This window comes from Zootermopsis nevadensis, unplaced genomic scaffold, assembly GCF_977971745.1.
Source record: "Zootermopsis nevadensis isolate Lab colony 2312 unplaced genomic scaffold, Znev_1.0 Znev_ptg000003l, whole genome shotgun sequence".
NCBI lineage: Eukaryota > Metazoa > Arthropoda > Insecta > Blattodea > Termopsidae > Zootermopsis > Zootermopsis nevadensis.
This window is the reverse complement of record NW_028259135.1, coordinates 1,766,290-1,793,497: the sequence shown is the minus strand read 5'-3', so window position 1 is coordinate 1,793,497 and position 27,208 is coordinate 1,766,290. Positions and strand designations below refer to the sequence as shown.

Genomic DNA, 27,208 nt, shown 5'->3' with positions numbered 1-27,208 from the left:
TAATTTTATTTTGGTTTCAGGAATTATAATTGTATGGTTTATTGTACAAATTGTTCGAAACTCTGGCTGTAGCAGTCTATACATTATATAAATTGGTACTATTCTAGAAATTGCTTTTCTTTATGTGATTATGGTAGATGGCGCGAATATCATTTAATGTTAGGAAACTTTTCAGTATCTTTTTGTTTTATATTGAAGCCAGCTAAAACATTGTTTTCTGTTGATCCAAGTATACGTGTAAAAACATGCTTTTCGTTGACAATTTTTGAACTTCAGCTGACCGCAGTCCTTATGAATATCAGACTACTTTATGGTTCAGTACATTTCAGTAAGGGGATTATGGATTGTTATGAATTAAATTCTTGTTATAATTATGCTATTTTTAAGGAACTTTCATGCTACTGGGAAATCTTTAACTGATGGCAGAAAGTTATATGAAAATTGTTATACACACTAATTTTTACTCTACAGATTGATCCCGTTTCTCTAACACACAGATTACGTTGCTCATAGGGTTTCCAATAACTTATGGTATATGTTTAGTGTTTATTGGAGGGTTAGGGGTGAAGGAAGTTTGCAGATTGAATAGTAGTTAACCTTGTTACCGACTGTGCTTCTGCGAAGTTCCTATTGTGTTTAATTGTGAATCGCTCACAGGGCGCAGCACAACACTCACGGCGCTACATTGCACATCGATAGCACGATAGTAAGAGTCGGTTAATGTGTGCTGGGAAGGAAGCTCTTCCATTTGGTTTTTGGAGGTGTTGGAGGTAAGTTGTGTTTGTTGTATAGGTGCTGTTTTGTGGGTTCTGTTTTGTTCAGTTTTTATCCTCCTATAACTTTTAATAATTTATATTCATTTGGTTATGAATACAATATATTACTAAAATGGAAAAACGTTCGAAAAACTTTTAAAAAAATGTTTTGTACATTATGCTCGAACTGGATTTGTACACGTTGCACCAAGCTTATCTTCAAGAAATGGATTCTGTGATGTTTTAAAGTTATCCCTGGCATATTTAAGTTGTGATTGATACATCGTTTTACTGAGAATCCATAAGATGCGTTGTTTATTTGAAGTATAGAATTTTTTTCAAGCATCCAGTTTGAGCTTGGGCGGTAGTACAGTTTGGTAGGAAAGGCGAAAGGTTTGTGGGATGTGTAACTTTGTATTCTTTTATGAGAGTTTACTTGCTTCAGTGGTAGCATGAGCTGTGATGTATTGGATCCTTTTGCAAGGCGTTTTTCTAAATTTTTGTTCGATCAGTTACGAAGTTTTGTTATTTGTAACCACGTGGTTAGGAGACCTAATATTAAACTGAATCTTTGGGAAGCGGTTGGAGAGTGAATTGGATCATTTGGCTCGGAATGGGAACGTGGTGATCATCATTTTACCTTTGGGTTCAGTGAAAGAGTTGGAATTTATTTAATTTAATATATGTGCTATTAGCGTCTTGTTGCAGTCCATATTGCTAATTTAACTGTGTTCATCTTGTTTATCGGACTGTTGAGATTCTCACAGACAAGTATGTTTTTTCTACTGGTCTGCTTTTCTAGTATTTAAGAATATCATTCACACGATACATAAACTTTGTATTTATCCTTTTTCAAGGTCACAGTTTCAGTATGAGAGAAAATCATCCATGCAGGTGCTGGCTTACACTTGATGGAGAAGTTGATGTTTTTCCCGAGGCCTGGTTTTCCTTGTGTAGAGAGGTGAATTCTCATGATTTAATGACTAACAAACATTACTTTAAGTTTGATACGTGATTAGTGCACACAGAATGTAGAAATTCTTCTTGTGTGTTTGATGAATGTGGCATATGTCCATGTGGAAAAATAATTGCACAAGAAAGAATAACCACTATTGCTTACATGTCTTATAATACCTGGGAATTTTTGGTTGAGTAAGTGCTGCAGAGTAGAAGTGAGACTTCTTTATATCATGTAATATTGTACTGCAAAAAAAAATCCTAATGGGGAGACTGTTAAAGCTGTGCTGTGTGTGCAGTTTTCACCTCACTCCTACATACCAAGTATTTGTAAGATAGATGTTTTAGAGTGCTTAGTGGAATAGGATTTTATTAATGTAGCTGTAACAAGTGGTGGCTGTGATGATTAAAATAGTCTCGTTCGTATGATTTCAGTGATTATTCTTGTATCTGAGCTGTTCAGTTTTGCATCTGTTGTCATGCTGCGTAAGACGGTGGTTTTGACATTCCTACTTCTTTTTCAGGATATTGTTTGGATGTGGAGGACGTGAGATTGTACTAAGGAGAGGTAAATATGATGTTACATTTGTAAGTGCTGTTTGCACCAGTGATCTCAACTTGTTTTGAACATGGTTAACCAACTAATCTCACTCAATCTGGACGTATTGGTCCATAGATTGAGATTATCTCCTAACTCTTGTAAGTTCTGAGTAATTTACATTTCTGCTATATGCAGTGAATGAAAGCATACCAAAGCATAAGCCTTGGTATATCTATATTGTGACAATGATGTGAATATACCGCCCCAGTATGACAATTGTGATTTATCGGTATTCTGAGTGCAGAGCTTCAAGTCTACCTAATTTGTCTGTAGTTATGACGGTGAGGAATCTGTGAATTTGGTTTTGGTTTGTTGCAGAATGGTGCATCATTAAGTGTTTTACTTGGAGAGAGGGGGGTTAAAGGACTTGCTGCCAAATGATTGCTGAACTGGGTTGAATTGTTCCTTGCGCTTCGAGTTGTGGACAATGTAAGTTTTCCCATCACTACTTGTCTAATTTCTAGTATCATTCAGTGCTTTTGTATTCTGGTGTCATTGATTGGCTACGCTGTGCATGAGAACCCACAGTCCAGCTCCATACTGCAGCAATATAGCAAGTGTGGCGTTTATACTGTGGAAAGTGAAGGGCGCTGCTAACAAGCTATGTTGACTTGTTTTCACATACAAGTTCAATACGCAGGGCAGCTACAGGTCACGCACGTTGTTCTTTTGATTGGTGTTGTAACTTGTTTGTTTAAATTGGCCTTTGGCAGCTTCGGCTGCTACTGGACTTGCTGGAACATAACCTATACTTGTAAGTTTGTGTTCGTAACTATTCTCTTATTGAACGCTTCATAATTGGAAACTAGGAATATTCATGTCAGTGTATGTCTACATGACGGATATTGTCCATAAATAACTTTGTTTCAGGTTGAATCAGGAAGGAGAGGACCTAAAGGCGCGTTCTCACGAATCAAGTTTAATTGACCAATTATAGTTGATCAACAAAAGTTGAATGAAATCTGTAGTGAGAACCTTTGTTTTGATAGAGTTGATCAACTTTTTAGTGGATCAAGAAAAGTTTGACCCAGTCAAACTTTATCATTCAAGTGATGAGTCATCCGCCATTTGCTTTCAAGTTGAATCCTGTCTTGAAACGTGTGAACTTCAGTTGATTGTCAAGTTTGCTTTCAACTGGTCACACCACTCCTGCATGTGTTTTGTTTTTAGTTTTTTGTGTTGTGTTTTTAGTTAAAAAATGAGCCTCAAGTGGTCTGAAAGTGTGATGCTAAAATTCTTAGAACTTTATCATAAGCATGATTGTTTTTGGAACCACCGACTGGATAAATATAAAAATAAAGATGCAGGAGAAAATGCTTTGGGTTCTATTGTCAAAGAAATGGAAATTGCTGGTCTTAATATTGCTGATCTGAAGAACAAAATTAAGACGATTAGAACGATGTATTAAGAAGAACGTTCATTGGTTTGCAAATAAAAAAAAGTGGAATGGGAACAGAGGAATCGATTTCTTCTTAATATCCATTGCCTCACCCAAAAACGACGTTTCTTACGATTTTTGTTCATTTTAAATAAAATTGTTTTTAGTTCTTTTAATAAAGGTTACTATCAGTACAGCTTCACGCACAGCTGCTTTCGACGCCATTTTTAACTGAAACTGTTGATCAGTTTCTATTGTAAATGTGTGAACAAAAACTGATTCAAGTCGTATACAACTTTCGTTGATCAACTATAATCGGTCGATTAAACTTGATTCGTGAGGACGCGCCTTTACTTTCTTCAACAAAGTACTTGGTGAGTGAATTTCATCTTTTGTTGTCATGATACTGAATTGAAATGATGAGTCATTGTGGATACAAATTTTTTGATTTCATGATAAATAAACTTGCCCTCACTGAGTTCTAGAAGATTTGGTGCTTTGTTCCTTTTTCTTGCTTTGGTGGCTGTACTATATACATATTTCAGGTTTGGACTTGCGGTGTATCACCGCCATTCGACAAAGTTGATGGTTTCATCGGCTGCCTTTGCTGTGTTCTGTTGTGATGTAAGTAAAATTCTGTTTGTGCTATTTGTTTTATTGTGTAGCCCATGTATTATCTCTCTTTGTGATAAGTGGTTTCCGTGCTGATTCAGTGGACGAAGTTTTCCATTCAGAGCCCATCGATATTTGTTCTTCAGGCAAGTGAAATTGCTACCTCTAGTGATGTAATAAATAATGACAAGCATATATCTGAATGCACTGATGCTATTACGATCTGAAAGAGGTTTCCAGTTTGTTGTATGGAATCTTGGTTCTTCTGGCATCAGGAGAAATGTTATTTCTAATTTTTTACCCCGAAGATGGAAACATTTTTTTGATTCTTTGTAAGCCTTAGCCGAGGATGAGGGTGTATAGCCTGTAAGCACAAATACAATTCTTATTTCTAATATTTGTTGAGTTTGAAAAATAATTACTGCATAAAAAGTACTTGTGGGGAAATTTTTGCCTATATGTGAGGGGTGTAATGTCTCCCACAGACTGACATGAAGCAAATTGTTTCCAGATCAAATCTACGTGGAAGATCCTCGATGGAAGTATCATTTTTGGCATCAGCTGTAATTTGTGTAAGTTATTCTTTCTTCTCCAACCCCAACCCCCTTAAGTGTTATGGGCTGAAGATTTTTGGTCCTAGCAGACAAACTCTTTTTATATGTAATTATTGTTTTTCTAGCCAATGATTTTAATTCCGTAACCCAGTCAATCTGAATATACTTTGACTGATGAAATATTCTGAGGCTAAGAAAAGAGGAAGGTGGATAATAAATTAATTATACTGTTTTCTTTATCCTTGTGTGGTTTGATTACATTTTTAAATTAGGGAATGTTTGGTACTTCATTTCTTCTGTCCATAGTTTTGTGGCTGCTGATCTTGCTTTTGTGTGCAAGATGGTTTGGTGTTCAGGTGAGCCAGCATTTGTAAGAAGACTGATAAATTGCAATAAAAATTTTGATATAGCATTAAAGTTTTCTTATTTTGTGATGTCACCTGTGTCTGACCTTTATTAACCATCAGTGAATACTCATGTGGTACAGACTGGGTACTAAGTGCATGTTTGGTACTTTGTTGTTCCACTGTTGGATTTCTTATTAATTCCTTTATTAGTCATTTGATTAATGGTTGTAGTTAGCTGTTGCTTATTCTACTTCACTTTTTGATGTAAATACGTTTATATATTGAAGGGTCATTCTGCAAAAAAAGTGACATGAAAATGTGTAACATGGTTACCTAGGAAATATTAGCAATTTGTAAATATGGACACAATATTGGTCAGCTTATATGCATTATGTTACCTAGGAAACGTCGTGTTTATTCGGCAGTGTGTTGAAAGGAGAAGCTGAGAATAGTGAAAACTGGTGAACTTTTTTGGGCAGAACGACGGACCTGCCGGATAGAACACTAAATAATTACTGCTGTCAACAATCTGCTTTCGTTATTGCGGAAAGAGCTGAGCTGTGAAACGCTTATAGAAGAATGCGCTGTAGACTTGATTTAAGCTACCACAGACCCATCCTAAGTGTAATTAATTCAAGGTAGGTATATATAAACTACCGTATTTATGCCAAATTCTCTGGAACCGTGGTTCCACTGTAACTTCAATTCACAAAGCAAATTAAATGGCTGCATTTGCAGAAGGCCTAACAGTGGGATCATACATTGACCTTTTGCAGTAGTGCATCACTTTTGTGGGTGTTGCCTGGCGTAAGTTGTTACAGAAATTTGGCGATTGAAGAAAATTAAATTTGAAGGCTATATATTTGGGGTTGTAGTTCAGTGTACAAGTTCATATTTCAGAAGCCCAGGGAAATTATGGCTAGGGGAACGTCTTATATAGGCAAAAGTGCCGGTATTGTGAAATTGCATATTCATTAAATGAATACTTTGTTGGCTCTGCCTCTGCGCATTGAATTGAATAAGGGTTTGTCTATTTAATGTAGCCCACTCAATATTATGTGTGTCTAAGGATATGTATTAGTGGTAGTGTCGTTTCAAGATAATTTTGAAGGGTAAAAGTCCGAGGAAGTTTATATATTTCATACTAGTATATTAAATTTATGAAATTTCATTTTCTAATGTTGCGTGTATTAGGGAATTTCATGCTTTTTTATTTGAAACGTGACGTTACCAACATCCGTGATGGTATTAGTAGGTTGGTAGCCAAGTAAGCTACGTAACCAGTACTCTATGGTTATGGTGTGATGTGAGGAACTGTCGTGATGGTACATAGAGGCTACCATTCTTGGCGTTTAGTTTTGTATTGGGCTGGTAACCTTAAATAAAAACATAAACAAGTATGGAAATGAGTCATAGTTGAAGAGGGATCTACACATTCCAAAGTTACTCTCTGGTTTCATATTTGAAGGGTCACGTGTGTAATCTGTCACTGCCTAGTTGCTTCTTAGTAAGACGTTTAAATGAATTCTGCAGTTAAATTTTGACTGAGAGATTTATTAATATTGCGAAGCATGTTAAATCAGAGTTTAGTTGTTTTCATGGTAATGGACAGTTTAATCCAAATCCTTTGTCGAAGGGGAAAACTTGTTTAAAAGATTGGTAATACCCTTGAATTTGATATTATTTTTACAAACTTTTAGTGCACGAAGAAACGGATTAAATTAAGGGAATTGTTATTGAAGGTTATTCTTATCAGTGCTAGTAATATTGCATAGTCAGGTTTGAAGCATATTTCAGCAGATTCATTCAGTAGTGCATTATCTCTGAAACAACTGGCTAAATAAATTCTGTATATTATGTAGGATTTGAGGTTTTCACAGCAGTGAGTCTGAAGATTGCTGTCTTCTTTAAATAAATTCTGTTTGATTCTATTCTGTAACAAACAATTTAATGCATTGGCTCACTTTCCTGCCTTTTCTCAAGAATGTTGAGCATTCAATGTTAGACTTAGTAATGTTTTTATCTGAATTTTATTTTAGATTCTGTGCTAATAAAGTTCTTAACATGACAGTCAACAAGCCTGATGCTGGAAATGAGCATACCTCTGTTTTCAGTCAACCTTACAATACAACAGAATTTTATATTGGATTGTGTTTGGCTGTCAGTTCCACTGTGTTCATAGGCAAGTTTTCATCTTGGTTTAATCACTGGTATGCCTTTGTGTACATATTAATTACTAGTGTTGAGAATTGAAATAGATGTAGAGTTTCATTGTGAAAATAATCTATTGGCTAATTTCATAATGAAAATTAGTTGTAGTTTGTAAGACAGATATTATGATGTTGATTAGATCTTTCAGCATGAGAGACATGTCTGCAGCAAATAAACATCAGAATTCTGTGTGTGTGAATGAACATTTATTGAAAGTCATTTTAATTATGTGTGATGTATAATATTGAGAATTCTTTGAGTTTCTAACACCTGCTGACTCAGACTTCATGTGTTTTCAGGAGGAGCATAACACTTATGAATCCTTATGTGTTTGTTGAAGGTTCTAGTTTCATCATTAAAAAGAAGGCTCTGATTCGTCTGAACAGGACAGGAGCAGTGCGTGCCAGTGCAGGAGGCTTTGGATATCTTAAAGAATGGATTTGGTGGGCAGGATTACTTTCAAGTAAGTATATATCTGTTCTGTCTGATGCATATAATAAGGAGACTCAGGTTTTTAATCTCATTGTTTCAAATTGCCCATTATCCTGTGTAACAAGAACAATCATCAGATATATAATTTAAAAGATATGTTGTTTCATTTATGTATGAGTTTTGTCTGCTGTTGTACGTACCATATGAATTATATTTGCATATTAGGAGTGTCATGTATCAGGTAGCACTAAAATCTGGCAAAGGCTACAAAATTAAGTTTATTTTTGCTTTCAAGCAAAATGGCCCTCAGTATGAACTGAAATAAACTGAACCTAAATCAGGATTACTTGAGATTATTTGGTGCAGGTCAGCCATGCTGAATTGAAGCAAAATAAGTTCCTTTGCTTGGGCACTGTCAGTAGGAAACAGATGGTTATGATAAACCTCGTAAGTTATTTTTATTTTCTCCTTATTTTTAGGCTAACTGTTGTTGTTGTTGGTGGTGGTGATGGTAGTAAGTAAAGAAGTAAAATAAAAATATTTGTTAATGATTGATTCTTGATCAAATATTACTGCATTTGACGTATTTGCATTGATTTGTAAAGTTAATGCAGTGCAGTGTGATATTGTGACAATTGGTTGACTTCTGACGGAGAGAAATCAAAATATTTTAGTGGTAGCACACAATGGTCATAAATGATATTTTAACAATGGCATGTTGTCTTATGCCAGAAAATTCCACATGCTTCTCTGGCAGCTAGGTGCCGTCATGGCTGCTAGAAGTATATTTTCATACTCACCATGGGCTAGTTCGGTGGACTAATGGTTAGCGTGATCGCCACTGGACCCATTGTCCTCGGGTTCAAACCCGGCCGAGGTCGATGGATTTTTTTAAGGGTGACAAAAATCCGTACCACAACTTCCTTTGGAGGGGAAGTAAAGCTGGCAGCCCCTTGTTGTTCATTTACGGCATGTTGAAGAACCTTGTGGGCATGAACGAGATGTTCATGATGGGCTTGTTCATCCAGACTGGTGGCAACTAGTTTTCTAGTCTTTGACTTAAATATATTAGACATAATTTTTAAACAAATGATGTTCTGTGTGTTGCTAAAGTTTGTGCTTTGTTTAAAATGAATTATAAGCATATTGCAAAACTATGGGTGAGTGGATTTTGTTAAATGTCTAATAAATTGTTTTACCCCCTCCACTTCAGTGGAGCTCTGACTGCCATCACTAGCAGAAGGCAGTGGATCATTAGCTTTATTTCTGGTCTTTCATGCAGTGGGTATTGGTGAAGCTGCTAACTTTGCAGCTTATGCATTTGCACCTGCCTCTCTGGTGACACCATTAGGAGCATTGAGTGTGCTTGTGGCTGCCATTTTGTCTTCCCGATTCCTAAATGAGAATTTAAACGTGTTAGGAAAGGTAAGTAATTATTACAAGTCTGATTTTTAAAATTATTATGGTGTTGATGATGTTGATTGTGGTCTTCCAGGTTATGATGCCACTCATGTCAATAGATACTTTAAAGCTAGTTTACTTTGCATACTTTCACTCTGTATTGTCATATGGATTAATCTTTTGGGGAAATTCAACAGACAGTAATAAAGTTTTTTACATGTAAAAGAAAATAATTAGAATAATGGCCGGTGTCAAAAGCAGGGTATCTTGTAGAAAATTATTTCGTAAATTTAATATACTTCCACTTGCAAGTGAATTTATACTCTGCTTGCTATCATTTGTGGTTGAAAACATGGATAAATTTAAAAGAAATACAGATGTACATAATTTAAATACAAGACGTAAACATGCTGAATGCTAACTTTACTAAATATCAGAAAGGAGTGTACTATACAGGTATCAAGTTGTTTAATAATCTTCCACCAACAATTAAAAGTCTAAATTATGATATAAAGGTATTGAAGCCTGCATTGAAAGATTACCTCTTTACTCACTCCTTCTATTCTGTAGATGATTTCATCTCTGCTGAAAATGTTTAAGCTTTATATCCATAATCTACGTATATGTAAAGCAAGTTTTGTATTTATATTTAAAATTCTGAGGTTTATGTATATTAATTTGTAAAATTATTTTTTCATACTTGTATTGCAGAATCTGAAATTTATGTACATTGATATGTGAAATACGTTCTTGTACTTGTGTTGAAAGTTGTGAAGTGTATGTATATTGTATGAAATGACATGTTTTACATCCTTTGGTTGAGTCCTAAGAAGGATCTATGGAATGTAAATAAACTCTACTCTACTCTACTCTGTGAGCCTGTCATTTACTGACATTTCAGAGGAAGACCACAGTCAACCGTAAAAACAGATTTTCCCCCTGGAAAGGATGTGAATTGCACTGTAGCCTATTGTAATGCAACATTTGCACCAAATATCTTGCTATGTGCCTTTTTGGACCATTTAACCAAAATGAAATTGGAACAGAACAGAATTTATGTACATTCTGTAAGTCATACATAATACCAACACTTTTACGAATATAATTACAGAATAGCTGGAGTCAGATGAAAGATAATTTTTCTGTGCTGGCTTAAATAATTTTATATCATGTGTATGAACTGTTAATGGTGTATGGAAGAGTAATGAGTAACTTGATTCCTGCATGTTAAGTATCTTTGTGATAACTAATGTGGTTAGCACTCGGCTGATGTAGATCATGATTAAGCCTTGTATTTATGTTATGTATGATTTTGATGATTTTGTTTGGAGGTTCTCCATGTTTACCAAAATTAAAGACAGTAATGACAGTCAGAATTAACTCGTAAGGGGAAGAATAATAAATTTCTCAAATAGTTCTCTGCAGGATACTTTCCTTTTGACATCTACCATTGTTCTGATGATTTTCTTATGGATGATAAATACTCATTTGCTGTTTGTTGAATTTGCCAAGAAGAAAACTCCATATGACATGATGGATGGTTGAAAGCAAAGCAGACATGTTTTAAAACATTTGCTTTCAACGGAGGTGTGAACTTAGTTTGAGGATAATATATTCATTTTGCTTTTTCTAGTTTAAGTTGTTATGAAATTGTAAACCAAGGAAATTATTTAATACTTCTTCAATTGTTTTATTATCATAACCTATAGTAGTAATATTAGTACTTGTTTTGTTAGTAGTAAATTTCATTAAATTTCTCTTGACAAAATTTGAGGTGAGTTAAATCCAAATTGTTCCTCTGTGAGTATAATGTCATAGTTCAAGAAATCAGTTACTTGTGAGTACGTGACATTCTCAAGTATTTTGGAAGATGATACAAGTAATTAAATTTTCCTTTCCGCATAAAAACTTGTTTGTAAGATGGTGATACTGAGTACCCCATATTTTCTACATTTGTTGAATTTAGGTGGAATGACCCATTTTTAGGTTAAATGGCTCCTCTCTAAATTCGTGTCTAATTCATTCTCAGTTTACGAAATGCATACTGACATAATTTTGAATAGTTTGGTTAGGTTTGCAATGGGTGTAGCATTACAGCATTTGGAAGATTAGTTAGATCGGTTACCCAAGGCATGAGGTCCAGACAAATTTTCATTATTCATTGCCCCATTGAAGAAATAACTATGGCTAACACCTGTACAAAATGTAATAAATTTTCGTGCTCTACATTCGAGTTACGAAATTCGTTCGGACGGACGTTACCGCGGAAGGGTGTAGATTTGGTTTTCTTAAGTTTGGTTGTGTTAGTGACGTGCATGCGGTGAAGATCATTTGTAATGGCGTAGTAATTTTAATACACGACGTCCAGAAACTGCGTCGTTAGCATTACAGAGTGTAGGAAATTGTTGGACGTTCTCGACTGTGTAATATTTACCAGTAGTTTCAGTTATGGCATAACATCCATACCAAATTCCATCAAGATTCGTGGTATAATTTAGTGGAATGCGTGCATGTTCCTTTGTTATGGCTTAAAGATACTGAGCGTATTGTGGTATTTTGAAGTCTCGCACTACAAATTTATGAATGCATTGGTAGAATTCAGTTTATGAACGTGTTGAACGCTTCAGCCTTACGCACAATGACACGAAACACATGTAACCAGAGATGAAAACACTAGTTCATGGAACTTTAATGTAGGGACCAAAATTAATAATTAACGCTTTCAGAAATGACAACTTTGTAACGTTGACGTAAACTCTCTTAGAAAAACAAGTTTATGCTCACTTAACGCAGACATGTTAGTGTTGAGCGCCTTGAGCCACATTGCTTCAGTATAATTGTTATACTAGTTCTGCAAGAGTCTTGAAGGGGCAAAAGACATGGGTAAGGACATCAGAGGAAGCTTGATTTATCGATAACCAAAGTCGGATCATTGCGCCATTGTCATACTAACACTCGAACACAAAAGGAAGACGTTTATCATTTTGTAAAACTTTTTTGTGTCGTAATTATTATGAAATTAATTTTTATTAAAAAAACTGATGAATGGTGTAAAAGTATTTAAGTACACAGAATTATTCAGTTCCAATAATATATACTCATTAATGATGTTAATTCATCGAAAAGTGGTATGTACCAGTGCTCTTATTGCAATATCTGTATGTCTGAATTTTATGTGGTTTCGTAGCACAAAATTATTGTTTTTGTATTTTGTCTTCACTCTGTTTCACAGACATTGTATCAGTTACCGTATTATTTATTGATCCATGACATACACGTCTGAAATATTCAAAACCATTTTTAGGAAGGAGCACACTGAATGATGCTTGGTGGGATGATGGATGTTTCGTTTCCTTTTGTGAACTTTGACCTGTATTAGGAATTTTCTGGCATCTTGCAAGATGAGGCTGATTTGCTCACACAATATTTTTAGAGATAACTCCATATGATATTATGGAATGAAAATAATTAAACTAGTTTTTAACTATGTACTTTATAAAGTGACGTCACTGTCTGCATGGCAAAGCATGCTGAACTGGTTTGGAGATGACATTCACTTTGCTTAGTTTGACGTAAGTTATCAATTTTTAAGTCAGGGGAAATGACCTGTTAATACTTGTTTATTTGTTCTATTGCTGTAACCTATATTTCAATTAATATTTATTGTTAATAGTAAATTATATTAAGTTTGTTTTGTCTGATTTTAACGTGGCATTTTTGGCACTTAACCTATTCAGGTTAGCCAAGACGTCATTAATAGAATTTTGAAAATAATCGCTATCAGGATGATAGTTAATAATATTAGTATCATCAGTGAATAGTATAGGCTTGGATTTTGAATTGAAAAAAAAGAATAAAATAACTTTGTGTGTTAATTAATTGAAGCAATGTCCAACTCAATACAGATGTGATGTTTGTGTATTAAAGCTACTGTCTCTGGATTCCTGGACCATGTCCATTGTCTGATATTCTGCAGGGAGCAATGTTTCAGAAACTGGTTGTCTTCCCCTTAGGTGAAAGGGGTGGGTAGCACATACTCAGTCTGGTTCGTTAGAAGAATTTAACCTCAGTAAATGGATTTTTGGACTAGTCAGAATTCTGGGTGATGGACAAGATTTCAGAAATCCAGTAGCAGTAACTGAAGCAGTGAAGATTGTATTTACTAAACTTAAACAGTTAACCTTTGTTTAGGAAAATTTTATGGAATAATACGAAGGATAATTGCTAACCACATTCCATTCCAGATTATGTGATTTAATGAAGTAGGTGATGTTTACCAAATTTGGTTATTTATTTAAATTGGGGTTTTGCCGGGTAAAACATTGTCATTATATTATTCCTGCAGATGGGATGTGTGTTGTGTGTGCTGGGCTCGACAGTGATTGTGATCCATTCTCCAAAGGAAGAAGAAGTGGAGAGTCTCTCAGAGTTGCTTACCAAACTGCAGGATCCAGGTGAGATTACTGGAACATACCTGTCTCATATTCTAATTTACTTTTAAGATATATCTAATTCAAATCTTGGCTATGAACCCAGCTGAGCCTGAAGGTTGTGGCTGGCTGGTTAGCACTACGGCTTTGTGTGTGTGGGAAGTCCTGGGCTTGCACATTTTGACCCAGAGACCAACTATTCTGACTGGGAGTTTATGGATGTCCTGAGATCCTTCTGGCATATGCTGGAATAGTGCCTTAGATTAGGCTATGACGGGTTACTTCTATATCATTTCAATTTAATTATTTATAAATTATTTTAATTGTATGCTATATGCTCTGAACTATTGGCATTGCCATTAAATAAACAATAAATAAATACATAGGCAAACTACCTATAAAGGTGTCTGTCTTGTGGGTTGTCGCACCTTGTGGTCTGGTAGAAGTTTATCGACATTTCAGAGGTGCGTGCTGCCTCCGATATCAGGGTCCTGAATGTAGAGGCAGCAAACATTCCTGAAGCGTTAATAAAATGAGCTATGGTATGCCTACATTTCATAGTATGATTTGTAAATCAGTATATTATATTTATACATAATAGAAAATTAGTTTTTGTTTAATGATTTCTTTATTGATGAATGGCCTTGAAGGATACGTGTTTTCTGTGTAATAAGTAATTGGTGTGTTACATGCAGTATAAAATCAACCCCTAAGATTAAGTCAGATCAGTCTTTTGCAGGCCTGGTAGAACCTACTTCATTGGTTCAATTAGTTCACTTAAAGGTTAAATTACGGAATATAAGTATATTATAAAGTATATGGAGCATATTTTAAGAGGTCTGGTACACTGTGCAGGGTTCATCACTTATGTGGTGGCAGTTGTGTCCGTATCTGTGTTCGTCGCTTTTTGCCTGGGTCCTCGTTACGGACATCGAAACGTGGTGGTATACATCACGCTCTGCTCAGCTGTGGGCTCGCTCACAGTCATGGGCTGCAAAGGGCTCGGGCTTGCTCTCAAGGAGACGCTGTCTGGCAAGCACAATGAGGTGGGCAATTGGCTAACGTGGATTTTTCTCGCGACGGTCGTTCTTTGCATTACGGTTCAGATGAATTACCTTAACAAGGCCCTGGACTTGTTCAACACAGGCATCGTGACTCCCGTCTATTACGTCCTCTTCACGACTCTTGTGATAGTCGCGTCGGCTATTCTCTTCAGGGAGTGGCAGCACCTGAGTGGGGAAGACATGCTGGGTAATGTGTGTGGGTTCCTAACAATTATCATGGCTATAGTCCTCTTAAATGCGTTCAGGGACACGGATGTCTCAATGCTTGATGTCCGCGTCCTGATGAGACCGAAACGCGAGATGTTGGTCCCATGCAGGGATGACAGAAGAGGCTTAGGAGCTTCATATGGTAGCCCTGGTGTGACACACAACTCCATTTGACCTTTCTTTCCCATGTCACGTGTAAAGAACCTGTGACTGTGGTTTCTGAATTTATTAAATGATTCCCTGAATAAGAGAATTACCGAAATGATGGTAATGTACATACACAATATTTATTACTGTAGGTGAGTCGTAGGGTTTAAGTTTCACATTGTACTTGTGGTTAACTGAAATTTGTGCCAGTGTTCAAAATACAAGATTTGCCAATGAAATGTACAAATTCAAACTCTGCTTCCGCTTTTTCTGGAGTTTTCCCCCGTTATGGGTTGCTCATTCTTGTACACTGTGATGTCGGACATTCCAGTCTTTTTTTTCCCCCTAAACTTTTCTTTATTAATTTATGAAGAAGTTTAGGGAGGAAGAGTATGATCATTGCGAAATCAAAAATGTTGTAGCTAGTGGTATTGACGTTCCTGGCCTTCGCCTACCTCAGCAGTTGCGAATGAGTATATTTGTGATGTGGAGCACCTGTAAGATGGATTTTAGTGTCCCCAATGGCACATCAGCTATGGATTTGGCTTATCATCCTTTTTTTTTTTTTTTCCAAGCCAATTGCTAGAGGATCTGTGAGACCTTCCGGGATATTTCATAAAAATGAAATGTACCAAACTGAATATAAGTGTTGAAAATCAAATATTTTTCATTGTATATGGATTCCATAGGTGTTTCAGGTTTGATTTTTAATTCTTGTCATAGTGTGTTAATAAATCGTCTTTTCATGTTTTGTATTATGCAGTCTTCTCAAGTTACTCCTTCCACATGTGTCCACATTTGTCTCATCCTTGAAGTCGCTGTACAGAAATGGCACTGATCCTTACCATTCTTTGTGATAAAGAAAAGAAATTATGTCATATTTGAACTGACCTTGTGTAGGCAGTAAAAAGTCAGCCTCTGAGCAGTCGTGAGGTCAGGTCGTGGCAGTCTTTGTAGAACCTAGTGTTTACGTCGTCTAAATTTCACTTAAAGTGAATGTGTGTTTTCTTTCATCATGAATTTGTCTTTTTCATAAGAATTGTTGTAATTTCAATTAAATTATTGAATGTTTGATTCCATGTTTGTGATTTAAGTAATTTCCAGTCAAGATTTTTGATTACAAGTTGTACATATGCTAAATGGGTTAGCGTGTCTGATTGTGTTTAGTAGGTACCTGATTCATATCCTAGCGGAGGATAACCGTGTTAACTGACGGTTTTTGGTAATTTTCGTGGGGTGGACAGTGGGCTTGAACCAGAAATTATAGAAAATCTTTGGATAAAAAATATTAAATACTAAGCAGGTTAGTACAGTGTTAACGCTGTATATTTGTTTTGTGTCCAGTTGCCAGCTCTGCCGACAGGGTTTTTCGGCTCTCTCTCTCTCTCTCTCATGACAGATGCAAGAGTAGTACCCCAAAATAAGCTGTGGTGGTTACTTTCTTCCAGATATATTTGGTACAGTACAGTCGAAAATAACGTTGTTCTCTGTTGTAAGAATAAACCAATCTGACTGCAGTTTTTGGTCTTGGCGTGAAGGACGCAACAGGACAAACTGGAAAGAAATGGTAGTTGGTGCGTACATGATGAAATTACTGTGTTGGCACCAAATTGGAACTACTTAAGACTGGTGCAGTTTGTTTGTGTGTCAGTTTTAATTCATGGAATTGTTTGTGTAATACTTGTGTGTTATTTTTTAAAGACGAATGTTGGTGAAATGTTTGGTTTCTTCAAATCTCTCATACTTATGTGGAAATAATAACAACTTATAGCTGATTGAGGTTATAACTGATTTTGACCTTGGGGACTGTAAGAACCGGTGTGGGCCTACACTGATGCTGTTACGTTTGGACAGAAAGGTCCATAATATCTTGTTACGTTTCTAATTGTATTTTCTGTTAACTTGTGTTGAAAATCGCGTAGGTGACCTGTGTATCTGAGTTGACTGCACCAGTGAACGATGCGACGTGTCTGCTTCATGTATTTCTCCTTCCTAAGCAAATCAATTTTGTTTGAAACGAATTTTGAGGCATACGTGGCCAGATCTTGATTCCCGAAACTTCAATGCTCGTGCTGTTACCATTTATTTTATAATTGAGTGCCGAAGTGTTGTAAGAAAAACGTCCGAGATTGGGGGAGGGGGGGGGTTGGTATAAATAACGTGGAGATCGATATGATAAGGGGTGCGGCAGTGTTTTTGTCGGAGTCACGTTCTCGAAGCTGTCGAGAGGGCGACAACGCGGTAAGTGGAGTCGTTCAACTCAAAATGATCGCTTCACGGAATACATTACCACGCGCTGCAAAGAACTGCGATGTTCGCGCTGTTAAGTGTCGGCGGGGTTGTCGAAAAAGCAAATGCTGGCCTGTGGTTCGTGTTACTAGACATAGCCGTTTAACCATTAAATCGGAGTAGTGGTCTAGCGGTTAGAACGCTGGCCTTGTAATCCTGGGGTCTCGGGTTCGAATTTATAACTTGTGTTGGGCAAGGCCGTGGTCTAGGCAACACGGAGTTTTCCTCCGTGGCATCCCAACAATTACTCCATTCACACACAGAAGAAGGCAATGGCAAACCACTTCTGGATCATCTGCCAAGAACGTATATGAACAGGTCCCAGTCCGAGAAAAGGATGGAAGGATCCTGTTCATATGGACCTGTCGTCAGACAGAACACTCAAATAATAATAAAAAATGGAAAGGTGCTATGTTTTCTTTGTAGTCCGGACGTAATTCTTGAATATTTTGATGAGCTTTAGTTTGAAGGGTTTATCATGTTTACGCTCCACGAAAGAAAAAAGCATAAGATAGTTTTTCCCCTCACATGACTACAGTAAAATTGCACCATATGTTCACTTGGGTACAGTTCATAATTACTGTCCTGCTTTCTAACGTTCTGTTTCTCTCGATGCACGCTGTTTTCACAAACAAGGCGCTGGAGACCAAGATGTGACAGTGTAACCATTATATCTGATGTTGAGGAAATATCAGAACTTAAATTAAATTATTCTGGGGTTAGTTTCCGTCTGACTCGAATAATAATTGAAGTCCAGTCGTCCTTAAACTGATACATGTATAACTATAACTGTCTTGAAAGTTGTGTATATTACGAAAAGAAGCTTTGGAAAGAAATTATGACGCGTATTTTTTTTAAAATGATTAATTTTTAATGATGTCGCAGGCAGCAAGAATACAAATGTATAATGTATTGGCGCCCAATTTCCGCAAATGTAGATTCTGAATACGTTAAATTTTCCCCGACAGATTTTATCTAAAAAGTTTCGCACTTTTCGACATTTTTTTAATTTTTTAACACACAAATGCTCATTTGTTTTGTACTTGTCAGTAGCTTCGATATGTATTGCCATCTTAGAATTCTTATGTGTCTAAACTTCACACCCATAGCTCCGGTGTTTCGCAAGGATTGAATCAGGAGCATCATTTTTTTATCCGCGACGTTCTGTGGGATAATATTAAAATGGATATTGAGACATTTCTTTGTGACTACATGAACCGTCTTGAATTCGTCCAACGGTAGGCTTGGGTTTCTTTTAGGGATGTTGAATCCTCTGGCCTTGTTTTCATTACCGCTGATAAAGTTTTAGGTAATTTGATAAGATAGTATATTTGCGTCATATTGTGAATTAGGTTAATATTTTAATATTTTCCGTCAAATCACAATTTTAATAAGATAATAAAATATATAAAATATTTAAAATATCATTTCACGTTCCGCATCGAATGATCGATTTACAAATTGGAACGTTTCTCTTACGACATGTTTCGGTTATATTTAACCGTCCTCAGGTATAAATTAGATTGGTAAATTTTAAAACTCGAATTACGATCATTTACAATGTTATGTAGTTTGTTGAAAATGTTCTTATCAGATTACTCTTATATATTTGAACGAATGTAATTTGGTAACAAGCTAGTCGCCGTATTTTGAGTTCGAATACATTGGGACTCTTATTTTGTATAAATCGGTTGATAAGTGGGTTAACGCGAGTTAAGGTTATCCCGGTGCTGTGCAACCGGTGCTGTGTTATTGTTTTGTTACAGCCGATCGTGTGTAAGTATCTGCAACTTTTCTGCATTGTTTGCAAAACCAATATGGGGCGATCTTCAAGAGCTTCTCTCTACTCGAGCCTCATTTGTTTTGTCGAACCTGCGCAGGAATTACGCGTCGACAGTTGCCATTGGCAAATTTCTTATGATCACAAAAAAAATACAGCTTAAAATGTAGAACTACGTTACGTATAGCCTGTGCAGTTTATTTCTTAAGGAGTTTCAATTTAGAATAAATGTTAGTCGCTATGGTAACATGAACTTAACTTCTTTTGAGATGATAATGTTGCGTCATATTGTGATGATTATAATTGTTTAATTTTAACCGTTCGGTCACAATAAAATATTTTATTAAATATTAAAATATTATTATTAAAATTAACATTTAATATTTAAAATGTATTAAAATATTAAATGTTAATTGTAATAATAATATTTAATAAAATATTTTATTGTGATTGGACGGTTAAAATTAAACAATTAACTTCTTTTGATGAAATATGACAAATATTTTCAATGTACAAAGAATGTGATTGCGTTATGAAGAGTGGTGTTCAGTATAGGTTATTTATTAGGTGAACGAGAAACTTTTTTGTTAATATTTACGATGATAAGATATATTTGTTTAAATCTTGTCAGTCTAATCACAATAAAATTCCTATTAAATATTAAAATATTACCATAATTAACATTTAAATATTTAAAATATATTAAAATGATGTTCTCTATCGAAATGTTCGATTTACATTAGATCATCAATTTTTTACACGACATGTTTCAGTTCTAAAAGAACCATCTTCAGGTGTATAAAATTATATAAACTTAAATATAATTTCTTAAATGCAACTTTTAGTCAGATAAGATACTTAAGTTTTTTTATGCGTGTAAACGTTGAGGAAACTTTTTGAAGTCACGTTGGAACTTTGGACTATTTTTTCAGCAAAATTTCAGGTTATATGATGACGCTGCGAAGAAATCAGTGACAGGAATGTGAATAGTTCCTTTGAGGATTCTAATCTTACTTCTATGTGGTGTGTTCCATTATCAAATACGAAGTTCAGGATGCCTGAGGATGTGGGAATTAGATGAAATGCTACTTACAGGAACTTGGCCTATGTCGAATTTGACTAGACTTGAGTCGGCCGGCTGTCAAGTCTGAACGTTTTTTAAACACAGACGAGCAGTTCTTAATATTCTATAAATGGCTTACTTAAGAGTAACACGGTAATCCTGCAAGTCCGCTGTTTATTCGTAGAAACGTTTTGACTAGATTATTGAATGGTGAGTTTGAACACTGTTGCTCCTAGTCCGGGGAGATAGTACACGTCAGAAATTTGAATAATAAGACTGAAGAAACAAATTTACATATCGATCGAATGATACGGGTACTTTAAGGGTTTTGCAAGCTGTGCATCCTGGTCCATACTCGGATGTTACTTAGCTTTGCAGATTTGGTTTTGGTTTATTAACAGCCCCATATAACCACTGTACTTGAGAGTGTACGAGGTGCGATCGGAAAGTTTCAAGACTGCGCGTATAAAAACCCGTACACTTATCTCAGGTATTAAATTCATCCATCACCCTCGAAGTAGTTCCCCTGGGAGTGCACACAACGATCCCAGCGCCGCTGCCAAGCCTGGAAGCATCCCTGGAAATCTTTCTTTGTCAGCCTGTCAAGCACCATCTGCGATTCTGCCTGAATCTCTTCTATCGTCTCAAATCTCCTTCCCTTTAGCTGAATTTTCATCTTTGGGAAGAGGAAGAAGTCACACGGCGAATAAGGAGGGTGAGGGATGACGGCCATGGTGTTTGATGCCAAAAACTGCCGAACTTTGAGGGCGGTGTGCGCTGGCGCGTTGTCATGATGCGTCGCATGTGGAGTTCTTCCTTTAGAATCAGCTGACAGGTCCCATAGCCTATCCCAACAATGTCGCACAAGTCGTTGATGGTACGACGTCGATCTTCGTAACATTTTCGGGCGTTGTGCTCGAAGATGGTCGTCCAGAACGCTCGTCATCATCGACAGAGGTTCGGCCATTTTTAAAACGTGAATGCCACACAAAAGTTTGTGCACGACCCATTGCGGACTCCCCAAATGCTTGCTTTAGCATTTCATAGGTTTCCGTAGCCGTTTTGGGCGAGTCTTTGGCAAAATTTGATGCACACGCCATTCCGAAATCGCAGGAGGGTCGGTGTAATGCACTACCAAAACGCCCGTAACTAAGAAACAAATCCTAATTCGATGATGCCGGCTGGCACACTGATTCACTATGAATGTAGGCCACACCCCCTAGCGGCAGAAGCTCGTACTACATCCGGTTCGCCCTCTATTGACACAGTCTTGAAACTTTCCGATCGCACCTCGTACCATATTCAGCCTCAACTGGTTTCTGTCTTGAGCCAGATGAATCCATTTGACATCGTATCGTATTTCTTTAAGATTCGTTTTAATATAATCTGTCCACGTCAAAGTTTCTCAACTGGTGCATTCCCTTCTGTTTTTCCGACTAAAATATATGTTAATTCAAGTTTAACTTGCGACCTGTTTAATGTGTTGACATTCACTCAATTAACCAACCAACAAACAGTCACCGAACTCTTCTGTTCCTCTCCTTTCTTTATTTCTAATGAGTACGAAAGTACGAAACCAAGTCAGCTGATATAATTGGAGCTTTTGCACTGGTACCGGAATAAAAGAATACGGTGCCTCCTGTGTTCTCCTGTAGATTCATTATCCAGATTTTCTTGTTTTTAGTGAAGTTTCAGAACAATTTTGCCTGAGACGCTGGCTGGGCAGATGGCCACAGCCGATCCAGTGAATTGGATTGCCTGGCGAGAGAATTGGGTGGTTTGGTTGGAACAATACTCCTCCCCCTGACCAGCCTTTTGCTTTTACTGAGTAATCAGACGGAAATTTGTTGCCGTAGCGTGCCCCTCAGCTGGGAGGTAAGGTTAGGATCATTTCTAAAGCCGATATAATAGAGAGTTAATATTCGTCTGTCCGTCTTTACGAAGATCCGTGGTATATTTTAACCTCCACCAAAACTTATTTCGGGGAATTTCACTTTGGTCCATCGTTAACCTTAATTTATTTACACGAAGTTCAAATTAAACTTTGTAATTTTTATAACTTATATCTTAAGCCTTCTTAAGCGTTTAGATTCTCGACAAAGGCAGGTGTTTTTTCGTCACAGAGAAGAGGCTATAAACTCCATCTGATGCAGAGATTAAGAATACATGGAGTTATACATCCATTCCAACTGGTGTTGTGTTTAATAAACACATGCAATTTACTTTTATTCTATAAAAATATGTGTACTTAACATAAAATATACATAGGCATGTTATAATTACCTGAAACTTTCCATTATAACGTTTGGTATGGAATTTTAATAGATGTATTGCTGAGATCTCGTCCTTGGGTCTGTTGTCACGTGTTTACTTCGAAACTATTGAAAATGTCTTCATTAAATGTTGGGCCGGGGGTTAATTTTTTATTTGTATGCGATGTCAGTTTTCTCAAAAGACTTTTTTTGTCTGGATCTGCAAAGGTTTTGTGTAATAATCTTCGATGTGGTGATTATTAAGCTGCAATTAACACTGTAGCAACATTTGTGTTTTATTAAAATATCTTCAAAGCCAATGAGGGGCTGTATAAAAAAATAAGAATAAACATATTTAAAGGTTGTACTCCACTAGAGTACGCTCTCCTTTATTTTTTATTTATTTAGTGTTCTGTCTGACGACAGGTCCATATGAACAGGATCCTTCCATCCTTTTCTCTTCTCGGACTGGGACCTGTTCATATACGTTCTTGGCAGATGATCCAGAAGTGGTTTGCCATTGCCTTCTTCTGTGTGTGAATGGAGTAATTGTTGGGATGCCACGGAGGAAAACTCCGTGTTGCCTAGACCACGGCCTTGCCCAACACAAGTTATAAATTCGAACCCGAGACCCCAGGATTACAAGGCCAGCGATCTAACCGCTAGACCACCTCATCTTATTATTATTTAGTGTTCTGTCTGACGACAGGTCCATATGAACAGGATCCTTCCATCCTTTTCTCTTCTCGGACTGGGACCTGTTCATATACGTTCTTGGCAGATGATCCAGAAGTGGTTTGCCATTGCCTTCTTCTGTGTGTGAATGGAGTAATTGTTGGGATGCCACGGAGGAAAACTCCGTGTTGCCTAGACCACGGCCTTGCCCAACACAAGTTATAAATTCGAACCCGAGACCCCAGGATTACAAGGCCAGCGATCTAACCGCTAGACCATCGTTATAGTTTATCTTGTTCATTGACTAAGGCCGAGTCAGAAGATGTCGTGTCGATTCCTCTAGACATCTTGTTCCATCCTTTCCTCTGGTCCCTATTTTCATTGGATCACTGAATTTTTCAACTTGAATTACTTCATCCACTGTACTGAGAGGCGTTATTGCAGCTTCAGTGGTTGTGGTTTGTGTGATTCGTCGATGATTTTGATTTCTGTCGCTGGGAAAGCTTGGTCTTTTATTCTAATTTGACCGATTGTTAACGGTCCACTTGGCAATGTTAGAAGTTTTATTTTCGTGTTCCCTATGAACGCTAAGCTAGTCAACAGCATTATCTTGTGTCCCACTTAGTTTAGAAGAGACGGTTAAATGCATAACCGTGAAATGGGGCATAGTTTTGTAAGTAAAATTAAGTTCTTAAATATTTGTTTAAATCTTGTCAGTCTAATCACAATAAAATTCCTATTAAAAATTAAAATATTACCATAATTAACATTTAAATATTTAAAATATATTAAATGATATTCTCTATCGAAATGTTCGATATTCTCTATCGAACATTTCGATAGAGAATATCGAACATTTCGATAGAGAATATCGAACATTTCGATAGAGAATATCGAACATTTCGATAGAGAATATCGAACATTTCGATAGAGAATATCGAACATTTTGATAGAGAATATCGAACATTTCGATAGAGAATATCATTTAATATATTTTAAATATTTAAATGTTAATTATGGTAATATTTTAATATTTAATAGGAATTTTATTGTGATTAGACTGACAAGATTTAAACAAATATATATTTATCACAATATGACGCAACTTTATCATCTCATCTTAAGTTCTTAAAGTATATTAATGAAGAAATACTGAAAATTTTGTTGAGTAGATCTGGAAAATTGCCATTTCAAAAGCGAAATGACGTCTTAAGGGATTAGCTAGTGCAGTATAAAATCTCTCCCACCTTAATATTTACCCATATATTCACATGCTGCCTTTCGTTGGCAAAAAACGAGTTTATGGAGACCGAGTCATGGCTGAGGCGGATGTGACGTGGAACCTCTGCCCTGTTGCAGGAGTTTAGGTGGCGTATTAAGAACAACCATGAAATCGCCTTAAATTAAAATAGTCACAGTACTTGGTCCTGTTTTATTTTGAACCATAACGTTTCATTATAAAACCTACTTTACTTAAAACTGAAAGCTGAATCGAACGAATATCCATTATCAGCTGGGCAGTGTCCATAGTTACGAATAATTAACAAATTGATCCGATTCGTATACAAACTAAGTTAACCATGCGTGAACATCGAGCTTCCCAGTAAAAGGGCTCGAATCTCCGATCTGTAATTTGTTATAAATTAAGGTTCAGGTATAATGATGACACGTCCAATTTACCAACGTAAAAATCGAGTATTCAATGTTTCTGTATATTATTTAAACCTATACGAATCATTGACTCATTTTGGCGTAAGAAGACGATTTGTGCGTTGAAATCCAGTTCACACGAAGCCTTTGGACACTCGCCAGTTTAGTCCTGTCACAATCCGTTAGAATATTAGGTGGCTGTCTTCTGGGATATAGCGCCGTGCAGTCTGATATAAATTTACCAACGAGGTGATATTGTTGCGTCATATTGTGATGATTATAATTGTTTATTTTAACCGTCTAATCACAATAAAATATTTTATTAAATATTAAAATATTATTACTATAATTAACATTTAATATTTAAAATATATTAAAATATATATTAAAATGATGCTCTTTCTATCGAAATGTTCGATTTACAATTAGAGCATCATCATTTTCACGACATGTTTCGGTTTTCAATGAACCATCTTCAGGTGTATAATCGATATAAATTTAAATGTAATATTCTAAATGCAATCCTTTCGTCAGATGTCCATTAAATATCGGAAAGTTATCCTCTTCTAGATCAATTGTACTTTGTTATCACATTCAATGTTGTTTCGTAAATGTATGTTGCGTATAGCGTGATCTTGCGTGGGTGAAATGTTTGTAGTGGTTTTTTTATAATCGGCCAACCATTTGAAATGCAATTTTCGGTCATCGAATTGACTGTTTCCCAAGTATTTACCTCTCCGTGACTATTCTTGGCTCCCGTGTCGTATGTCCAGTCCGTCTTAACCTCCTTGTTCTTGCTATCCACACAGATGTGTGTCCCTCCATGATCAAGGGTGAAAGTGTTGAACCTTTTAAATTGGACCCGCCACCCTATCTATGTCTATCAATTCTTTTTTATTATTACACAACGTCAGGGCCCTAGTGACGGTGGAAGGCGTCGTTCGTATTTTTACATCCAATTTGTGTAATGGTCTCGACTGCCATTCTCAAATAAAGTGTCAATATGAAGTAACGGGTGGCGCTGCGGTGGTGAACTTGTCAATTAGGCGCCTGACGTCATTATAAGTGATGACGTTGATGTTGCTGACACAGCGACGGGCGATACTCTACCGTTTTTTGTATCTTGTCAAAAGACCAATGTTTGTCGACTAATGGCCTGAATACAGATCTTTTAAGAGATTTACCAGCATTTAAATAAGATGAGATTTTATGTAGTTGTGATGGGTTCGTCAACATTGCGTGCTTTATGTTGGTTTATAAGAAAAATCTGTCTGTAGGGCTGTGGCGTCGAATGGTAGGATGGTTAATGCATTCGAAGGGAAGCGAAAGGAAGCGGTCGTGGCCTAGTTTAATGAATTTGCTTAGAATGTCCAAGGAGAGCCACGAAGGCCAATAGGATAGCTGGTTTCCTGGCCGAGATTTGAAGCCGGGATTTCCCATATACAAACTTCATATTAAGCTACACATTTTCTCTTGATTTGTTCTGATCGAATTTATAACTTGTGTTGGACAAGGCCGTGGTCTAGGCAACACGGAGTTTTCCTCCGTGGCATCCCAACAATTACTCCATTCACACACAGAAGAAGGCAATGGCAAACCACTTCTGGATCATCTGCCAAGAACGTATATGAACAGGTCCCAGTCCGAGAAGAGAAAAGAATGGAAGGATCCTGTTCATATGGACCTGTCGTTAGACAGAACACTAAATAATAATAAGATGAGGTGGTCTAGCGGTTAGAACGCTGGCCTTGTAATCCTGGGGTCTCGGGTTCGAATTTATAACTTGTGTTGGGCAAGGCCGTGGTCTAGGCAACACGGAGTTTTCCTCCGTGGCATCCCAACAATTACTCCATTCACACACAGAAGAAGGCAATGGCAAACCACTTCTGGATCATCTGCCAAGAACGTATATGAACAGGTCCCAGTCCGAGAAGAGAAAAGGATGGAAGGATCCTGTTCATATGGACCTGTCGTTAGACAGAACACCAGATAAATAATAAATTGTTCTGTGAACAAAAGATTTAGCTTAGCTCATATATTGCTTTAAGAGACCAATGGTTGATGAAAAAATAGTGAAGACCACATTTATAAAATATGTGTGTTTTTTCACACTTTTGTTGATAGAATAGAAGCCTTTCTGAAAATCCATTGTAAAATGTGTATATATTTTTTTTTTTTACAAAGTTTCCCCTACGTGTTTAAACACGCATCATTATAAAGCAGCCAGTTTTCTGACACTTTTTGTGGGGCTGCAGGAACTCGGCAGTTTGTCCTTTATTGCATCTATTTTGGCTTCCGGCACGACTCTCTCTCTCTCTCTCTCTTTCTCTCTCTCGTTCTCTCCTCATCGATATCCTTCAACCACAGGTCCACGATCCCTCACTCGAAACTTTCAGATCGACC

At 36.7% G+C, this 27,208-nt stretch overlaps 1 protein-coding gene and 1 long non-coding RNA gene across 9 annotated transcripts; both read left to right on the top strand.

Moving 5' to 3' along the window:
• The first annotated feature begins 651 nt into the window (after positions 1 to 651).
• Positions 652 to 5,274, top strand: LOC147874864 (uncharacterized). Its single transcript, XR_015538537.1, has 7 exons — positions 652 to 770; positions 1,613 to 1,716; positions 2,237 to 2,280; positions 2,632 to 2,742; positions 4,237 to 4,315; positions 4,815 to 4,875; positions 5,164 to 5,274. It is a non-coding gene; the product is annotated as an uncharacterized LOC147874864 (long non-coding RNA).
• Positions 5,275 to 5,411: 137 nt separating this feature from the next.
• spict (magnesium transporter spict) lies at positions 5,412 to 15,851 on the top strand. Of its 8 annotated transcripts, none has more exons than XM_022073867.2 (6): positions 5,412 to 5,842; positions 7,244 to 7,386; positions 7,756 to 7,878; positions 9,130 to 9,272; positions 13,594 to 13,702; positions 14,534 to 15,851. In XM_022073867.2, exons 1-6 carry the CDS (start codon positions 5,784 to 5,786, stop codon positions 15,121 to 15,123), a joined length of 1,167 nt encoding a protein of 388 aa, XP_021929559.2. In that variant the 5' UTR covers positions 5,412 to 5,783; the 3' UTR covers positions 15,124 to 15,851. The 8 variants fall into 8 exon arrangements, with proteins under 8 accessions (XP_021929559.2, XP_087216557.1, XP_021929564.2 ...); XM_087360431.1 differs by lacking the exon at positions 5,412 to 5,842 and adding an exon at positions 6,428 to 6,575; XM_022073872.2 differs by lacking the exon at positions 5,412 to 5,842 and adding an exon at positions 6,428 to 6,601.
• Positions 15,852 to 27,208: the final 11,357 nt, after the last annotated feature.

Excerpts from the sequence above, each read along its gene's own strand:
- spict (XM_022073866.2), top strand. The coding sequence starts at position 7,155 with ATGCATTGGCTCACTTTCCTGCCTTTTCTCAAGAATGTTGAGCATTCA. Across the intron at positions 7,879-9,129 it reads GTGGGCAGGATTACTTTCAA|TGGGTATTGGTGAAGCTGCT; the intron begins GTAAGTATATAT and ends TCTTTCATGCAG. Across the intron at positions 13,703-14,533 it reads TACCAAACTGCAGGATCCAG|GGTTCATCACTTATGTGGTG; the intron begins GTGAGATTACTG and ends TACACTGTGCAG.